The sequence below is a fragment of the Numida meleagris genome, chromosome 2 (genome assembly GCF_002078875.1).
Source record: "Numida meleagris isolate 19003 breed g44 Domestic line chromosome 2, NumMel1.0, whole genome shotgun sequence".
Taxonomy (NCBI): domain Eukaryota; kingdom Metazoa; phylum Chordata; class Aves; order Galliformes; family Numididae; genus Numida; species Numida meleagris.
This window is the reverse complement of record NC_034410.1, coordinates 23830732-23848441: the sequence shown is the minus strand read 5'-3', so window position 1 is coordinate 23848441 and position 17710 is coordinate 23830732. Positions and strand designations below refer to the sequence as shown.

The 17710-nt window shown below is 40.5% G+C and overlaps 1 protein-coding gene across 4 annotated transcripts in view; it reads right to left on the bottom strand.

The window, feature by feature from the left end:
- The window catches only part of DYNC1I1 (dynein cytoplasmic 1 intermediate chain 1), a gene marked incomplete in the record, with an annotated part of 184853 nt that overhangs the window by 7402 nt on the left and 159741 nt on the right, over positions 1-17710 (bottom strand). For all 4 annotated transcript variants that reach the window (XM_021388558.1, XM_021388560.1, XM_021388559.1 and 1 more), the window contains 1 exon segment: positions 12552-12677. In XM_021388558.1, coding sequence (XP_021244233.1) covers positions 12552-12677 — 126 coding nt within the window.

The window sequence follows — 17710 nt, the reverse complement described above, 5'->3', positions numbered from 1 at the left end:
AATAAATGCAGCTTCAGGAGAATATCATTTTTGCTATTTTCCCCACACAAATTTTTGTCAACCTATATCATCCATATCACCCTCTAAAATTACGCACCGTATTGAAAAGAAATCTGCCGCAAATACCTTATGCAACGGATTAATGTCTGAATGTATTTATGACATTGTAGGCAAAAATATTTGTATGATGACGAAATACGACTATTTCAGCTCGGTCTCTTCTGCAAAGCAAAACGGATGATCAATTTAATTCTCTGGGTGAAAAGGTGGGCCTGCGGGATCAGGATCATAATGCTTACAACAGATCAGAAACAGGAATAACAGTTCTCCTTTAAACAACTCATCTAATCTTCCAGAGTTCAACAGATGTTTTATCACTGACACTGAGGTGAAAACAGACACGTAGATGCGAAAGTGAAATACCTTGACAGGCACGCACACAAAGTCGGCAGGCATGCACCTATCCTGGTCCTGCTCCTGCCCCACAGAATCCATTCCAGAATGCTTCTGACATTTTTCTCAACCTATATGGATTTCTTTTTTCCTGAAAAAGCCTATATTTTTCCAGGCAACACCCTATGCCACACACATGGATGGAAACAAAGTGGGAGGTAATGTGCAAGGAAGTGGCCACCAAAGTAACCAAGAGCACCCTTTTCACATAACTATGGTACCACTGTATTTAACTCTTGGGAGAGCCGAGCATCACTGCTAACAATGGATGAAACCACTGGCAGGAACTCAAACCCCACATACTGCATGCAGATGATTTTAATAAGATACAGTGTTTAGACCACAAAGGATACACTCCAGAGTAGCTCTCTATATATTTGTTTACTTAATTGAAGGGGTGGAATCCCATAGGCAGCCTAAATACTGCATTTACTCTATGCACAGCAGTCAGTCTAGTGTCACAGACACAGTATACGCCACCCTTCTATGGAGTTAATTACTTAGCCCTCATCTAGATTAATGTCTGTTGTGATTTATTTCTTTGCAATTCACCAGCAGGGTCTGATTTAACTAGTGCTGCCATAGTAAAAAAGACAAAATATTAGTTTATATGACCAAAAAAAAAAAAAAAAAAAAGCTTAATTTCTAACAGAAACAAAACAGATTTTCAGCAAAATTCAAGTTTTTCTTCCAAGGAGAACAGCAGCTGCTAAATAGTTACATATTTAATGGTAAATTGGGTTTTGAATACAAACCAAACAATGGTGTTATTTTAATAATTTGCATGTAATGAGAAAAGATGCACTGTATAAAGTTCCTACGTAGGAATTCAAGCATTTGAATGCCTATTAATTCTTTTCTAAACTCAGTCCTCTTTGTCACTAGCAGTCATCTTGATGCCCAGCTACCAGGAGAACAGACTAAAATGTAGTCTGTAAATTATACATACATGACACATAAATGCATGTTAACAGAACATTATGTCTGCAGACTCTTAACACTTCAAAGATAGGAAATGTCAAGAGTTAGGGTTGACTCCCTTAATTTAAGGATGTTATTCATTTTGCTTTATGACACTGTCTTTAATCTTTCTAAAAAAAAAAAAAAAAAAGTTAAAAAAAAAAGACAACAACCCCCAGAACTTGTGCTGGAAGCAAACAGCAATTTCAGAAAATTTCAGCCTGAAGGATTAGAACTTGATAGGGCACATGAAAAAGAAAGCAAGAAAGTGGAAAGTATCTTTAATTGTAGACAACACTACATTTCTGCCTGTAATATCAGAGTTGGCTCAGACTCTCCCAAACTAACTAGAAAGACTGATATCCAAACAATCAAACAGATTTTTCTCCCCTCAATTAGAGTATCAACATGCTGCATTTGATATTGACTACAGAAGACAAAACACTGAGTAACCACAAGATTCTTGAAAGAGATGATAAAGTTGAAATTTCAACTGCTTTTGTTTCCCTAGATCACACTGTAGTTTTAAAATAAGAAACTTTAAGCTATAAGTTTATAGACTATTCTTAAGCTGTAAGAATTTCCATGTAATACTTCAGTGCCTTTCCCAGGCATTTCGTGGTGGTCCTCTCCTATGGATCTCCTTGTGGTATTTCTAGTGGCAGCAACTACTGGCCTCCTTAGGTCCTTGGAAACAAGAGAGATTTAACATAATTCAATAGCTACAAGAGAAGAAAGAGCACCTGCCATGCTTCAGAAAAGCTAACCATTTTTCTATGAAAGAGGTGGTGTCCTATGCAGCAAAAAAAAAAAAAGATATTCAGAGTTAAGAAGAGAAGGGAGGTGCACATGCCATCATTCATCTCCCATTAGGATCCTAAGCCTTGAGATAGGCTAGTCAGAGAAAAGTCGGGGAAAACCGTAATTTTTTTTTCCTGAATTTTGAATTAAGTGATCACATAACTCCTTCTCTACCAAATTTTATTATCTTGGGTTGGAAGGGACCAGAACTAGATTATTCCCACTGACTGGAAAAGGGGAAACATAATCTCCATTTTCAAGAAGAGAAAAAAAGAAGATCCGGGAGACTACAGGCCTGTCAGTCTCACCTCAGTGCCAGGCAACATCATGGAGCAGATCCTCCTGAAGGCCCTACTGAGGCACATGGAAAATAAAGATGAAGTGATTGGTGGTAACCAACATGACTTCACCAAGGACAAATAATAAACTTGGTGGCCTTTTATGATGGAGTTACAGCATCAATGGATTAAGGAAGAGCAAATTCTATCATCTACCTGGACTTGAGCAAAGCATTAGACACTGTCCTGCGCTACATCCTGGTCGTCAGATTGGAGAAAAATGGATTTCATGGTTGGACCATTCGCTGGATATAGAATTGGCTGGATGGTCACACTCAAAGAGTTATGGTCAATGGCTCAATATCCAAGTGGAGACCAGTAACAAGTGATGTTCCTCAGGGATCGGTGCTGGAACCAGTGCTATTTAACATCTTCGTAAGTGACGTGACAGTGGAACAGAGCTGAGTGGTGCAGTTGACACACTAGAGGGAAGGGATGCCATCCAGAGGGACATAGACAGGCTTGAGAGTTGGGCCCATGTCAAACATATGAAGTTCAACAAGGCTGAGTGCAGGGTCCTGTACCTGGGTCAGGGCAGATCCCAAGCACAAATACAGGGTGAGTGGAGAATGGCCTGAAAGCAGCCCTGAGGAGAAGGATTTGGGGGTGTCGGTTGATGAAAGACTCAACATGAGCTGGCCATGTGTGCGTGCAGCCTGGAAGGCCAACCATAGCCTGGGTTGCATCAACAGAAGCGTGAGGAGTACTGCATCCAATTCTGGGGCTCCCAACACAAGAAGGACATGGAGCTGTTGGAGCAGGTCCAGAGGAGGGCCACAAAGATGATCAGAGGGCTGATCAGAGGAGCACCTCCTCTACGAGGACAGGCTGAGAGAACTGGGACTTTTCAGCCTGGAGAAGAGAAGACTCCAGGGGGACCTTATAGCAGCCTTCTAGTACCTGAAGTGGGCCCACAGGAAAGATGGGGAGGGACTTTTTTATAAGGGCATGTAGTGATAGGATGAAGGGAAATGGCTTTAAACTGGAAGGGGGGAGATTTAGACTAGATATTAGGAAGAAATTCTTTACAGTGAGGGTGGTGAGACATTGGAACAGGTTGCCCAGAGAGGTTGTGGATGCCCCCTCCCTGTACGCATTCAAGGCCAGGCTGGATGGGGCTGTGAGCAACCTGGTCTAGTGGGAGGTGTCCCTGCCTAAAGCAGCGGCGTTGGAACTAGATGATCTTAAAGCTCCCTTCCAACCAAAACCATTCTATGATTCTATGGTCTGTTCTCACCAGTGCATTACAAAATGTAAAAATGCCAAATGGATCAGAACAAGAAGGTAGGGAGTTTTCAATCTGTTGTTCTTCCCTATATTCACTTTTTAAAAAACAAACAAACAAACTGACAACTATACTGATCATTTTTACGTAAACTACGAGAGCTTCAGCCTGTGGGGTAACTGCACGAGCACAGGTGTCTTCATGGAAGCCCAGCTGAATGAAGGAACACTGCCTCAGGGAGGAAACACCATGGTGTCTTCGCTTAGCTTGCTTCCACTACTTTTTGGCTCCCAGGTGGCCAACGGACTCCCACCAGAACTAGCCTATGAACTGCTCTTTTTTTGTTATTGTTTGTTTCCATGAGGATTGCTGCCTTCCCTTATGTTTTGTATGCATTCCATTACCTGCAGAAGCTCATCCATGAAATAGCACTGTTTTTTTCTTCATTTCAGACATAACCACTCAAAGATATATTTTACATGGAAATTAAAAACTGCATATGGAATTTTAGCTATTGAATATGATGTATTAGGGCACAGCTTTCCTCAGTTGATATTTTAGGGTAACCATTACCTTCCAAGTCATTAATTATATAGTTTTTCATGTTCTAAACACATACCATTTTGCAAACCATAAAAAAATTAAAGACCTAATTAAGGATTCCCAAAATGAAATCCGCTATTGGATGTGAATGGATGAAACCACAGAAGAACCATAAAGAAAATTAATTATACAAAACGGCTCTTGTTTCAGAAGTGTTTAACAACACAACGATAGCATATGCATTTCAATTAAACTTGCAAATTGCTGAACACAAATTGAGTTTAAACTAAATTTTGCATTTGGTACTTATCCCTTTCCACGCTCCTCATTATTTGAAGCTATGAATATTTTCCAGACTCATATCAGAAAGGGGTAAGAACTTTCAGAGAAAGTACTACACAAATGACTAACCAAATATTTAGAATACACACTCCATGAAACTACTGGCGTGCATTTTCTTCAGCTCTGCTCCTCATCCATTTTCCAGGATGTGGGTCCGGAACGAGGCAGACTAGCTTAAGCATTCACTGCCTCCACTGCCTCATGGACATCTACCACTAAAAGCCTGGGTGCTGATTATCTTTTCCACTGTGCTTCTTCAAAGGTTCTCAGGAGAAGCAATAACTGAGGAGCTTCTAGTGAAGCCACCACTAGTGCAAATGCACTAAATAAATAGCAGATAGATTTGTACATCAGATAGATCCTTTTCTTCTTTCTCTTATCCTCTACATTGTTTTCCAGCTGAAAAATACCTATAGGAAGATTGTCATATACTGCCCTCCCTTCTCCTACTCCTGCAGGCTTTCTGTGCAAAGGGAATGATCTCTTACAGCTTCTCCTCTGCTGCTCTCATCGCTTCGTTATCTGAGTGCCTTCTAACAGTGCATTAAGCTACATGATTAACTCCTGTCGCATGTGGCTTGTTCTCTCTGATCCTCTCTGCAGGGGGAGAATCTGGGCCTTTGCAAGGGAAAAGGAAACATACGTTGGCTTTAAAATTAGTGTGCAGATGAATAAAAAGGACTGGAGCCAGCTTTGTTGGTTGGTTGGTTGATTTTCTTAAGCTTTTTACTTCATATGATGAAAGCTGGAGGAATTCTTATTAAAGATATCTGTATCATATTGGAAATTCATATCTTTTTTACCCTGTGAAATCCTTTAAGGAGATAGTAAGATAAGTACCTTATCTTAATGTACGGATAAAGAATCAATTTAAGTTTAGAGTGACTATCTAGACCCCTTTTTCTGCCTGCATTCACTAACACCTCCTTAACCTATTGTGTAATCAACAAATGAGACAAATGATATCTTTGTTAAAAATCTTGTACTTTCTTCTTTAGTTTTAAGGAGTAATCTTCCAGTACTAAGCTGAAGGTGAAACTTCATACTGATTTATTTACAACTCGTTTGCTCAATTACTCATTTACAGCAAACCACAAGAAACACTGTCTTTACTAAGACCAAGCGTACATCAGGCAGGCAAAGTGATCCTGTACACCAGGTTTGATCTACTGCTAGATCACATACAAGCACTGCAAGGCCGTCTGTTCCCACTGACCCTGTCTATTAGGAACTTCATCCTTGTGGTAGTTTGAAATATTCTTAATAGACTTAAGACATGGTCAGCTTGCAGCTATGTGCTCCAGTGACAGCCTTGTTCTCAGCTTCACAAGTTCTCGCCCTCTGGCAGTAATTGCTCCTAGAAATACATGAATCATACATACTCCACCAGGCTCAGGCCTCCTCAGCTAGTTACACCAAGTTCTTCAGTTTGCTTCTGCAGGCTGGGCTCACCTCCCAGCAGCCCAGCCCCACGCCTCTCACTGATGAGTATGTTTCAAACGGTCTTTTAAAACACAGGTGTTTTTAAACCAGAGAGGAAACAATGTTGAAGTACTCTTTTCAGTAGCATTGGTTTTATGAAGCTGCTCCCTCAGCCAAGAGGCCGCAACAAAGATGATTTAGAGGGGCAGCAACGCACCAAGACCAGCAAACGGCAGCAGGGAAAGGGAAGTCCGAGGCCCTAGGCTGGCATGGAGACAAACAGCTGCAGCCCTCATCTGCTCGTCTTGGGCAGGTCAGTTCAGTTACTTCATAGCTCAAATTTCCTCCTGAAAAATAACTCACTAATAACAGCTTGTTAGTAGGGATGTTAAACCCCACTCCAGTCTGCTGTGAAGAAGCTCATTTAAGCACCAGGACAGACTGGAAAAAACAAGGCAACACATATCTGTCTCCGTTTCTTATCAAACCAGTAGTAGGCTACAGTGATAAGCACACAGTCATGAATATGAATACATATGGGTACTCACAGGCATAAATGTACGCATTTATATGTTGGGATATAGCCAAGCCTTGTTTTAAACCGTAAAAGTATTTAAATGTTTGATTTAAACTTATCAGCACAACATTATTTTTCTACAGAAGAAACCAGTGCTACATAAAGACCTCAAAGCATTCACAGTAACCTAAAGTAATGAATATTGTAATGAGAAACACAAGTATTTAGGGTGATAATGACTGGACTTTGCTCTACTTAGATCGGCTCACCCCCTATGGAGGCTACCAAAGCTTAAAGATTTTATCACCCTAGTAATCAGCAATGGGTAATGGCCTTCATAAAACACAGTAATTAAATTGACTGATTTCAAACTAGTGCATTTTTTTCATTAGGCAGTTCTTATTTAACCTACTTCAAAAATCCCTTTGTGAATACTGGCTGTATCAGTCTAAATTCAGCTGATGAGGACCAAAGAGCTTATTCTGTTCAATATTTCAGTTACTATTTAAGTATAAAGCTGGAGTTTCTAATATGCTCTCACTGCCTTTTTCTCGGTCATCTCTACAAGCTTCCAGTTTTAAAAGTCTCTCAAGATTGAACATTATAAAACTGGGGGCGGAGGGGAAGCAAATCAAAACCCTGGTTCCCTATATTTTCCAACAACTCTTAAGAGATTCTGCTTTGTTAAAACATGCTTTTAAAATCCTCTGAGGCCAATGTTGCAGCCTTTATAGCAAAAATATCAACGGTGAAATTCCGGCTCTGCCCCACAATCTATTTAATCACCCTTTATGCCTGGATTGTGTTTGTTGTTTTAACCATTGTATCTTACTTGATCTTTGTATGCTTTTGAAAAGCACTTGGTTGTAAGCACAACCCCCTATTATTGCTCAAATTTGCCTTCACGATATGTACGTGAGCCATTTCTCTGTGTTCCAAGAATACTTGTAACTCAACACAGATTTTAAAATAAAACATTTTATGTCAAGTCTCAGCTTTGCTTTTGTGGTAAAAACATTTCCTAACTCGATACACACTCTACACGAGCTTTAGGATGGCAAAAGTAAACCTACTGGAAAATCTACCTGGATAAGTACATGACAGAAAACCTAGTTTCATATTTCTCTCTCCAGGCTACAGCAGTTTAACTGCATGAAAGAGACACTGGGTATGTTTCCTGTACGAAATCTACAGCGAAATACAGGGATCTGAAGATAGGAGTACAAAGTACCAACCCTTCCCTACTCTAGCCAGAAAAATAATTGACTAAATAGCCATTCTGAAATGGGAGAGTTGGTCATGAATACACATTTCTCTGTCTTGAACCCTCAGAATCTGAGAACAGCTGCTGAAGGCTGCTAAAATCAAAGGAAATTATTTTACAGGAACCAACGGGATATTCCTTATGGCACCACTACATCCATCATCTTTTAGGCAGTTGCCAGCTCCTCCTTCACTGGTCATGTCCTTGAAAACGAGACACGGCACTAACATCCACCATGGAGCAAATAGGGAAGTGTGCAAACAGCCATAAAGGGGCTTATGGAGACATGAACGCTGAAACCTAACGGAGTCAGGTAAGCATCAATACGATGCTGATTTCACTTCACGAGGGGACAGAGGCAATAACTGTTCAGACAGTATCAGTTAACTGCTTTCTTTGGCAGAGCCAGCTCTCCTGGATGGTCCTGGGAAAGACCTTTCCTTATTTTTCTCCAGCTTCACCAGACTCGTCATCCTTTAAAAGCGTGACTAGAATGAACTGTCTGAAATGCCGCAAAACAGATGCAAGTTTGTCCTACAACTAATATAACAAAATAATGTACAGTAATAAGCTCCTGGTGATTACAATTTCAAGCTCCCCAATACTGTGCTGAAAACTTACTTTATATTCTATTACAAACAAATTATAAATCACCGATTTACAGTTTTTATCTCTTCATTCACAATGCAAACAGAATACAACCTGGAAGAGATTAATGGGAATAAAAAGAAAGAATGGAGGGTGAAAGAGAAGCCGCTTCTTTCACAATCAAAGGTGCAAATGGTATTCTCAGTAAGCCAGGTAAGCAACAAACATGGTTGTTAGAGAATATTTATGACAGCGGCAACTGTGTAACATCACTGAAGCATGCAGAACGGGAGCAAGCTGTCTAGAAAATATATGTACAAAAGAGACAGTAGTTAGCTCTAACTATCAATCATCCAGACACACGAATAAATCTACAGTCAGTGACCCACGTTCTGTTAAAATCAACTTTTACCATACAGAAAACTCGTTGCCCAGAAAATATGCCATAAGACCAAATAAGCCAAAATACATTTTACATACTAACACCCTAATAACATCTCAGCTTCTAGACCAGCAAAGGTTTGTACACTTACATCTGTCAGAGAGTAAAGTGCATTAACAGTAACTGGTTACATTCTCTTGTTATTTAGGTTTAAGATCGCATCACAGTGAAAGAATTGTATTTTTCTGTTGTTCGTTTAGGTTTTTATTTTATAATTCAGTGTCTTTAAATCAGTGGTTACTGATCCACAAGAGCACATCTATATGGACTATTTAAGTCTCTTCTCCCCTGGAAGTATGTGTATAACTCCCATTAATGCTAATGGGCATAAAGCGCACGCATTGAGAAGAAAATAGACCCCTCACTGTGAAAATAAATGTGTTCAGTTATTTTCAGACACGATGCCAAAATCAAACAACTAAAAGTACATACTCTAAGGAGATAACATATATAGCCTAACTGAAAATGTCACCGTTATTTTTAACTCCGTGATCATGGACTCTGCCACAGTCTTCATGTCTGCCATTTCTTGTGTCACGAAGACTCTAACCATGTAACATGCTAAAAAGGGGCCAAATCCTACGCAATCCAAGCAAAACAGCCCTGGTCTCAAAGTCCTTGCCTTCACAAGTGATGCAAAGCTAGGCTTTGAGTCTTACATTTTCACTTTAGGCCATATGATGTTTTTGTTTTACACAACACGGGTTAATAGCGGCAATCTTCACTGTTCTCTAGGTCTTTAAAACTGTGGCGACTTTACCAAAGTAAAAATTCCTATCATTTAAATTTGTTCCTTAATGATATGATAGCCTGATTATTAAAATACCTCGAGTCAACTCTGTTCAAGCTGGTAAGAAAATCTGCTTATATAGTAATGTGAAATTCAAAGAGGTTGTATTATAATAAAACATAATTACTTATCTATCCAGATCTTTTTGATAGAGCCAAAGTTCATCTAATGTGGTATTTGGATCAGCCATGAGAAAAGTTTTAAAAATGAGCTGCAGAAGTGGAGCATTAATGGCTTTGGTGAGCATATTTAGGGTCTTTTGTAAAGTGGTCTGCAGACTTTCTAATGCAAGTAACCACGCTCACCTTCCTAAATCGAAATGCACCTTCCAATAACTGGATGCCACTGAGTTACCAGTCAGGCAGAGATGAGTTCTTCCAGAGATGAGGTCTTTTCAAAAGTCACTGCTGGAGGACAAGGGTCCAATGCTAGAGCTGAAAGGTCAGCTGCCCTGGCTGAGTCAGGCTTTACGATATGACTGAGCCAAATATGAGATCTTGGCACTGCCAGGTGCTGGATGGTCCAGCTCCCAGCCACGTGCTCACGTCACTTCCCTTGCACTGTCACTGATGCTTTGTGTGCTCTCATACTAAGTCAGTACACGGAACAAAACACCTGAACAGAACGAAACAAATCCACGCTTCTCTGCTGATTTAGCTCCCTCATCACTATGTGTGGTCACAAATATTACTACTACCAGCACAAAAACTGGACAATGAAAGATATGCCAGGGATGACTGGCTGACAGGTGGAGTAGGACTGCCCCTTCTCAACTACTGGACAAGCACAGTTACATGCCTGAATCATACCTGTGCAAAAAAGAAGTCAAACAAAGATGACACTTGAGCAAAGAAACTGGCCGGTGTCTGCGCAATGAAGTAAAGAAGGAGCTTATATGGCTGCCATATTTCTGTCAGACACTGCCAGAAGTACAAAACATGCTATAAATTTACTGTGCTTCTTGCCTGAGGACAGCTAACCATGAAATAACTCATCAGAGCTCTTTATGAACTGGCACAGAGGGTTAAATGAGTGAAGAGGCTGCTATTCACTGTATGCGCCCTCAGTTCCATGCTCTCAAACTGCAAAGTATTTCTGCATCTTACTTAAGGCTTTACAGCAACAAGAGCTGTGCTGGAGAATAGCTGAGCACCCCTCTTTTTCAAACCAGAAAAAGCCACTAACAACACAACAGCTCTGGTAGCATTTGGAGTAGGAATTAATGCACACTGATACTGCCAGAATGAAATATGCAACAAATTAATGAGTACTTCATTACAAAAAAGGAGGAGGAGTGGCAATGGCCCATGACCTGCTACGAGAATGGACAAATCCATCCATTTGTGTGAGCACACATAGAGCTGAGCGGGAGGCTCTGGGCTCTACATGGGCAGAGCATGCAACATCCATGAAGCAGAACACGTTAACTCTGATGCTGATCTGGACTCACATTATTTTCTTTTTCCTTTTCAGGTAATAGAAAACTTTCTTTCTTTTTGATCTGAGCTTGGTCACTGTGACTCATTTTGCAAGCTGAATTCTGATTATACAAAGGCCAAAAACTTAAATATTACTTCTTCTGCACAGTAACAGTAAACCTATTTTCTCCCGGGTGAGCTTGCAGGGATAAACAACTCTACGAATGATTTGGTGTATGATATGCAAAAAGACACATTTCTGCAGCCTGTCTAGACTCTCAGACAAGATCAGATTGCGCTGTCATCAGAGACATTTCCACAGCCTGTTGTATCACTTGAAAGACAGAAAAAATACCTTTTCAGAACAGTCATGCACAGTGAAAAATAAATAAAAACAGCCTGACCTGCCAGTGTTGTAGTGGAAGTTTGAACACGGTAACCATAGACCATTTAAAAATTATGCTAACAATACAGCAAGAAGTTTCAGCAAACATTTGTGAGGAAAGGCAACTCCCTCACAAGCGAATGCAATCCAAAAATATGAGTCATGCACAAGCAATTTTGCTATGGGCCATAAAATCACTTTATGAGAGTTACAGATAATTCTGTATGTATTCCATAATGTTTCCCTACTGTGTAGAGATGGCTATCTCAGTATCCTATCACAGATAATGACGGAAAACAAATTCTCTACATAAAAGCCGATTGCTCAGAGATTCACCCTTAACTGTTCCAAGGAATTGTAATGCTGACAGAACACTTTATACCTTATTCATCAAAACAGAGGTAGATTCCATCAGTGCCAAACGTACTGCAGTTTAGACGGCTTCTATAATACGTACTAGGGTGAACTGAGAGCAGCCTTAGACACAGAATACACATCTTGCTGTTTCTCAGCACCTACATACTCATCAACAAACATGCAGTTATTGTCCTCCACAATGACACCTCTCATTTCCTCCTGTTAGTACCTTTGCACATATTCAGACATATGCAGCATTATTCAGTACTAAAACAACAGACTTAATCTGTGCATGTCACGCTGAGAAGAGCCTCCAACAATAAGTCAGTCACGAGATAAGAGACGCTGGAGCACAAAATGTAAATCCTACAGGACTAACTTCAGAACAACAGAGATTCTTTCTGCACCCATATTTTCCTCTTTGTGTTCATTTCTTTTTCTAATTGTATATTTAAAAATATATACATTAAAAATACTTAGGATTTAAAAAAAAAGACCTCCCTCTTGACAGTTTCACTAGTTAAGGCAGCAAGGCTGTTTTACAACTAACACACTGCTGGCAACCCAGAAGTAACGGGAACTCCACTGAAAGCCAGGTGGCTTATTCTCTGGAGATGGCCTACGCCCCCCACAATGCAAGATCTCTTCTCAAACTTGGACTTGGTACGCTGCAGAAGCTGAGCATTAGAAACAATAAAATTAATACCTCTCCAACATCATAGATCCATATGCGGCCTTCTGAATCACCAACTGCTACCTCCTTTCCAGCCTGGGCCCAGCGGACACGGTTGAGGGCAGAAGCTCCTTCTATTGTCACACTAGCTGTGGGAACCTGTTGAAACAATAGGAACAGAAAGGACAATAAAATCAAGCTGCCTGCAAACCCAGGGGTCATTTTTTAACATCCCTTTTAGCTGGGTGAGTCACAAGTCCCTTGTCAGGGGAAGGACAAAAAAAAGAGTTCATTGTTTCTTCAATCACATGTGCTTAAAAAAAAAAAAAAAAAAAGAGTAAGGAATTGCTTGGAATTAGTAGGGAAGACTTTTCCACTGTAAAGGGCAGTAAATGAAACAATTTTTTCCCCTTAACTTAGGAGACATGCAAAACCGCATCTGTTTCTTGATCAAGAATCAACTGAGGGCAGGACTTGGCTTCAGTCCCACCCTGACTTCAGACTGTGGCCCGAATACCCTGACTGCCACACAAATCCCAGCACTCACGCTGACGCACCCTTCGAGTCCATGCAGATAGATGCTGAGGCCGCAGCTCAGGAACTAGTTAAGAGTCCTGAGCTAATCACTTCAGAGTGAGGACACAGCAGAAGCTGAGAACAGCTGAGCTGACATTAAGGAACTCCTACGACATATTCCCACAATTCTCTTTTACATCTCTATATTCCCAGGAGCCGCCTTCTGGTTTAAATACACCTGGAAGGATGCTGCTTAATTTCTAAACTCCCTCCCTGCCCCAAGTCAACCAACAAACTGAACAGGTGATCCACAAGAATACATAAGGATTCTGGTTAACGTGGGATGCATAAAGAAACGAGCACTATCTTAGGAGAAGTATTTGTAATCTACTCTGGAATGAGGGCATCAAAAGGAGCTGCAGGAGGAAGGAAATGTGTGGGTGTTAGTCCTATGTAGGTAGATCATTCCATTGATTTAGGTCACCTCATAAGATGAATGACAATGACCTGCAAGCCTTCTAATGCTCCATCCAGCTCCTTTGAGAACCTGCCTGAGCAAGGAGCCTGCAGCTTACCACGGCAGCCTCTGAGCAAGGCCTTCTGGCTTTTATGCTTTTTAGGTCAGAGCAAACAGGACAGGACAGCAGGTGCAAGAGCAGCAGACCAATCTGCGGGGTCAGGGACAAGGGAATGCCGTGGGATCTGCAAGTGGAGCTGAAGAACAGACCAAGCGAGAAGAGGCAGCTGGACAGGAGCCAGAGGGGACCAGAAGGGTCTTTGCTGTGGGCAGGTGGCTGCACAAGAGGGAAACGAGCAGACTTAGGGTGGCATTAAAATCTGCTTGAAAATTGAGAAACCGACAATGTCAACCAAAAAAAAAAAAGATTTCTTGACTTCATCTCAGTTCCTGGGCTGTAGTTTTATACTGTAGTTGTGAGACAGGTCCGGAGATCCACAAGAAAAATGATTTAAAAACAAACACTGTAGGGCTTCCTCGCTGATCTCCCTCCTGCAACTCAAACACCCTCAGCGTGACCCAAGCTGGGGGAAGGCCGAGAGCTGAGCCTCTGCAGGCTCCTTTTGGCTCTGCTGGGGCCACATGGCCACTGGCATGCTGCTTGTCTTGGGCCTTTACACCCCAAGACCCTGCTCCTCCTCATACTGCTGACCAAGGCCTGCAGAAACTCACAGTGCCTCCCAGCTCAGATCCTGGCAGCCTGGGCCGCCTGCTCCATAAAGGGCTGCACAGCCCCGTGTCAGAAATGGAAAAGGATTTTGTTTGTAGACAATGCAGAAATAGTGCTGGACAACGAGAAAACATGTACCGTTCAGATGCAAAGCACACTGCTGGCCTGCTCTCACCGCAGTGTGGCCGGGCCCTGGCCAAGTGGTCCAGCCATGGGCACACGTGTGTGCCACTGGCAGTGTGCAAGCTTGTTTTACTCTGTGATCACTGATTTCTAAAAAAAAAAAAAAAAAAAAAAAAAAAAAAAAAAAAAAAGCTCAGATAATTCCAGCCAAAATTAATTTTGTAACATTTGGAAAAGGGTTTCTTCAAATGACTACAAAATGCCACGTTTTGAGAGCACAAATTCACCACCCGACTGTGTTTCTTAGAAAACTGCAGATCAAAGATATTTCTTTCAAGTGAACTACACTGTGCATTAAGGACACTGAATTTTTAACAAAATCTTTCAAGAGGCTGAAACCTATAACTCTACGACTGCTCTGTTCCTGTTAATGCAGCATTCTTCCAGTGTTCCACATAAAAAGAAGCAGTGTGTGCCACAGACACAAGACACAACCCATGCTTTTTTTTTTTTTATCAAATCTGATGGTTTTGTGAAGTCCTATTAATATTCTACAAAGCTATTGAACAACAAAATAAGAAGCAATCATGAAACAGTCTTCAAAAATCTAAATAAAAAAGCCTTTTCCCCAGTGATACAGAGAGAAATACAGTTGAGCCACAGTATCTTAAAATATATTTGTCTCCTCTGAATAGCGATTTGTTAAATTGCACATGCCTATTTTAGATTTTAAAGATACGAGTTTATTTTATAATGGCAGCATTATGTTTCTGAAGTTACATTTAAAATACTTTATAAATTCTGTGAAGTTGGTCAGTGTCAGATTTTTAACAATTTTGAAATAAGAATTTAAGAGGTAACAGATTAAGAAGGATGCGGTCAGAAGAACCTGCATACTAAGAATATACTTAAAAAAAATTTATTGTTTATATAACATCAAAACCTGCTTGTAAATGTATCGTCTATCTGCTTCTACATATAGACACCATCTTCACACTTTCAAAGCTAAGGTATGGCATGCAAGAATGTGTTCAAAAGGAATATAACAGAGAAGCAATTTTATAGATCAATTTAATACCAGTTTATAGGCAAACAAGACTCATCAGTAGCCTAGAGACCTTCTCCAACCTTGATCAAAAAAAGAAATGGTATGGACATATAGGTAAGAAATCAACATTTGCTATCCTGAAGCTGTCAGAAAACCTCACATTCCAATCCCTGAAATAACATTATTCAGTTTGCAAAAGAATGAAGATGCGAAGCATTTTTTTTCTTTTAAAGTTTTTTATATTAGTTCATCAAATATAATTCAAACGTGATGATTTACATTGCTGCTACCAAAATCATTTCTGGTATCGGCAGATTAAAAATGCAGCATACAGTTATCCTGGCTATTCTAAACTGAGATTTTGAGAACAACTGGATTGATTTAATCTGCCGTATGGTCACATTTATTTTGATCAGATGCATCTAGTTTGCAGGAGAAACGTTTTTAATAAATCTGGGGAGCACCACTAATGTAAAGCTGCGTTACAGACCAAAACGTGAAGGTAACCTAATGTAACTAAACCCAGGTATCTTCTTAACTGACTTAAAAAATAACACCTAAATAATAACGTGGTGAATCCCAAATTAAACAAAACAAGGTAGCATTAATAACAATCATCTCATTCTTACAAAGAGATTTTTATCAATGGTTAGCAGCTAAACACAGTAATATACCTCCTGTTTCTTACCATCTTCACAACTACTTTGACATCACAGGTCTGGCATCTAAAAGTAGGAACGAGCTAAAAAATAGGTGTTTCAGGATTTCCTGATACAAAAGAAAAAGCGCTGACACGATTCTTCCCAGCAAACAGCAGAGCACAATGAAACTGCATCATCGACCAGAGAAACCCTGAATGTTATAAACTAATTATGACGACCTACCAGACAGAGGTAAAAGCAAGCAATGATCACTTTCAGTTATGATGTTTAAAGAACTGCCTGAAGTTGCCTGGTACTGCTCCTCTGCAGAACAAAACCTCACACCTATTCACCTTCTGCCACTTCTATCGTTTTGAGAGATTTTTAAAATTCTCTTCACCAGTGCTCTGCAAGGAAACCCAGTGGCGTTTCTTCCTCCAGAGACACAAATTCAGTTCTCATAAAAACACAAAGCTCTGACACAACAGAAATAATTTCAGCCTGATCCTCACAGGCGAGCTGATTTCAGCCTCACAGTGGAAATCATTTGTGGAATCAGGGGTGGCCTCGCACCCAGAAGAGAAGCAGGATACAGCTTGAAGTTAATTTTTATTTCTTTGCTGATGTTCCTATGTATTTATATGTAAACACACTGAAAATACACCGGCAGTTTTCTACATACAACCTTATTATTGATGGGAATGGGATCAAGCGGTCCATGGTTTTTTTTTTTTTTTTTTTTTTTTAAGAAATTATGGCCTCGTTGAATTAGATGGCAAAACATCAGTTGATTTCAAGCAGAGCAGGATTTCAGCCTCACTATTTGGGGGGAAAGGTTTTTTTTTTTTTTTTTCCTTTTTAAAATACTTGGTTTTATGCTCTGTGTTTAAGCCTGCATTAATGAGAACACCTGAAGGATATGTCCCTCCCTTCCCAAAATAAATTCTGAGGAGACTCCTCCTGTATGTCCTCCAGCTGTATGTGCTCTAATTAAGGAGGCTGTGCTGCTTCCTGCTCGAGCACTTCAAAAGGCCTCGCTGCTCCCCTCGACAGTGCAGCACTGGTTCCTCTTACCTGTCCGTGCTTATTTATGGCAAGTACCAGGTACTGGGAGCCATAAACTCCACCCGTGCTTTGCTCTGGTTGAAATGTATATCATGTTTATGAGAAAGATAGATTAATGAACAAACTAATCTTAAAAACACACGAAAAGAGGAAAAACAACATTGCAGAAAATAGGGTGTGTGTCTCAAAATACTGCCAGCTGATTCTGCTCTTTTCCTCTTTTTTGGAAACGAAAGAACTGTTGATTAATATGCTCCACCAGTTCTTAATTTTATGCGCCATTAAGTAAAAATACATAAGACTCCAGTTCTGGAAAAATATTTCCATTCTTGTTCTGAATACTGACTGCTGGTCATCTAAGCCTCCGGGTGAGACGATGGCTTTTTTCATGACCGTTTTTAGGGGACAGGGAGATCCAGACTAAATGTTTTCAATAGACACCTGTAGCATTTTGTCTGTTTTTGATCTGAAATAACAAGAGGACGTGGGGATGGGTATGCAGCATGGTTAGAAAACGACTTTGTGAAAATACAAGATTTGCTACTCTCGGTCTTTGCAAAGAGCTGTACGGGACTGGCCGTTCTGCCTCTGCCAAGAGCTGTGCAACGAACC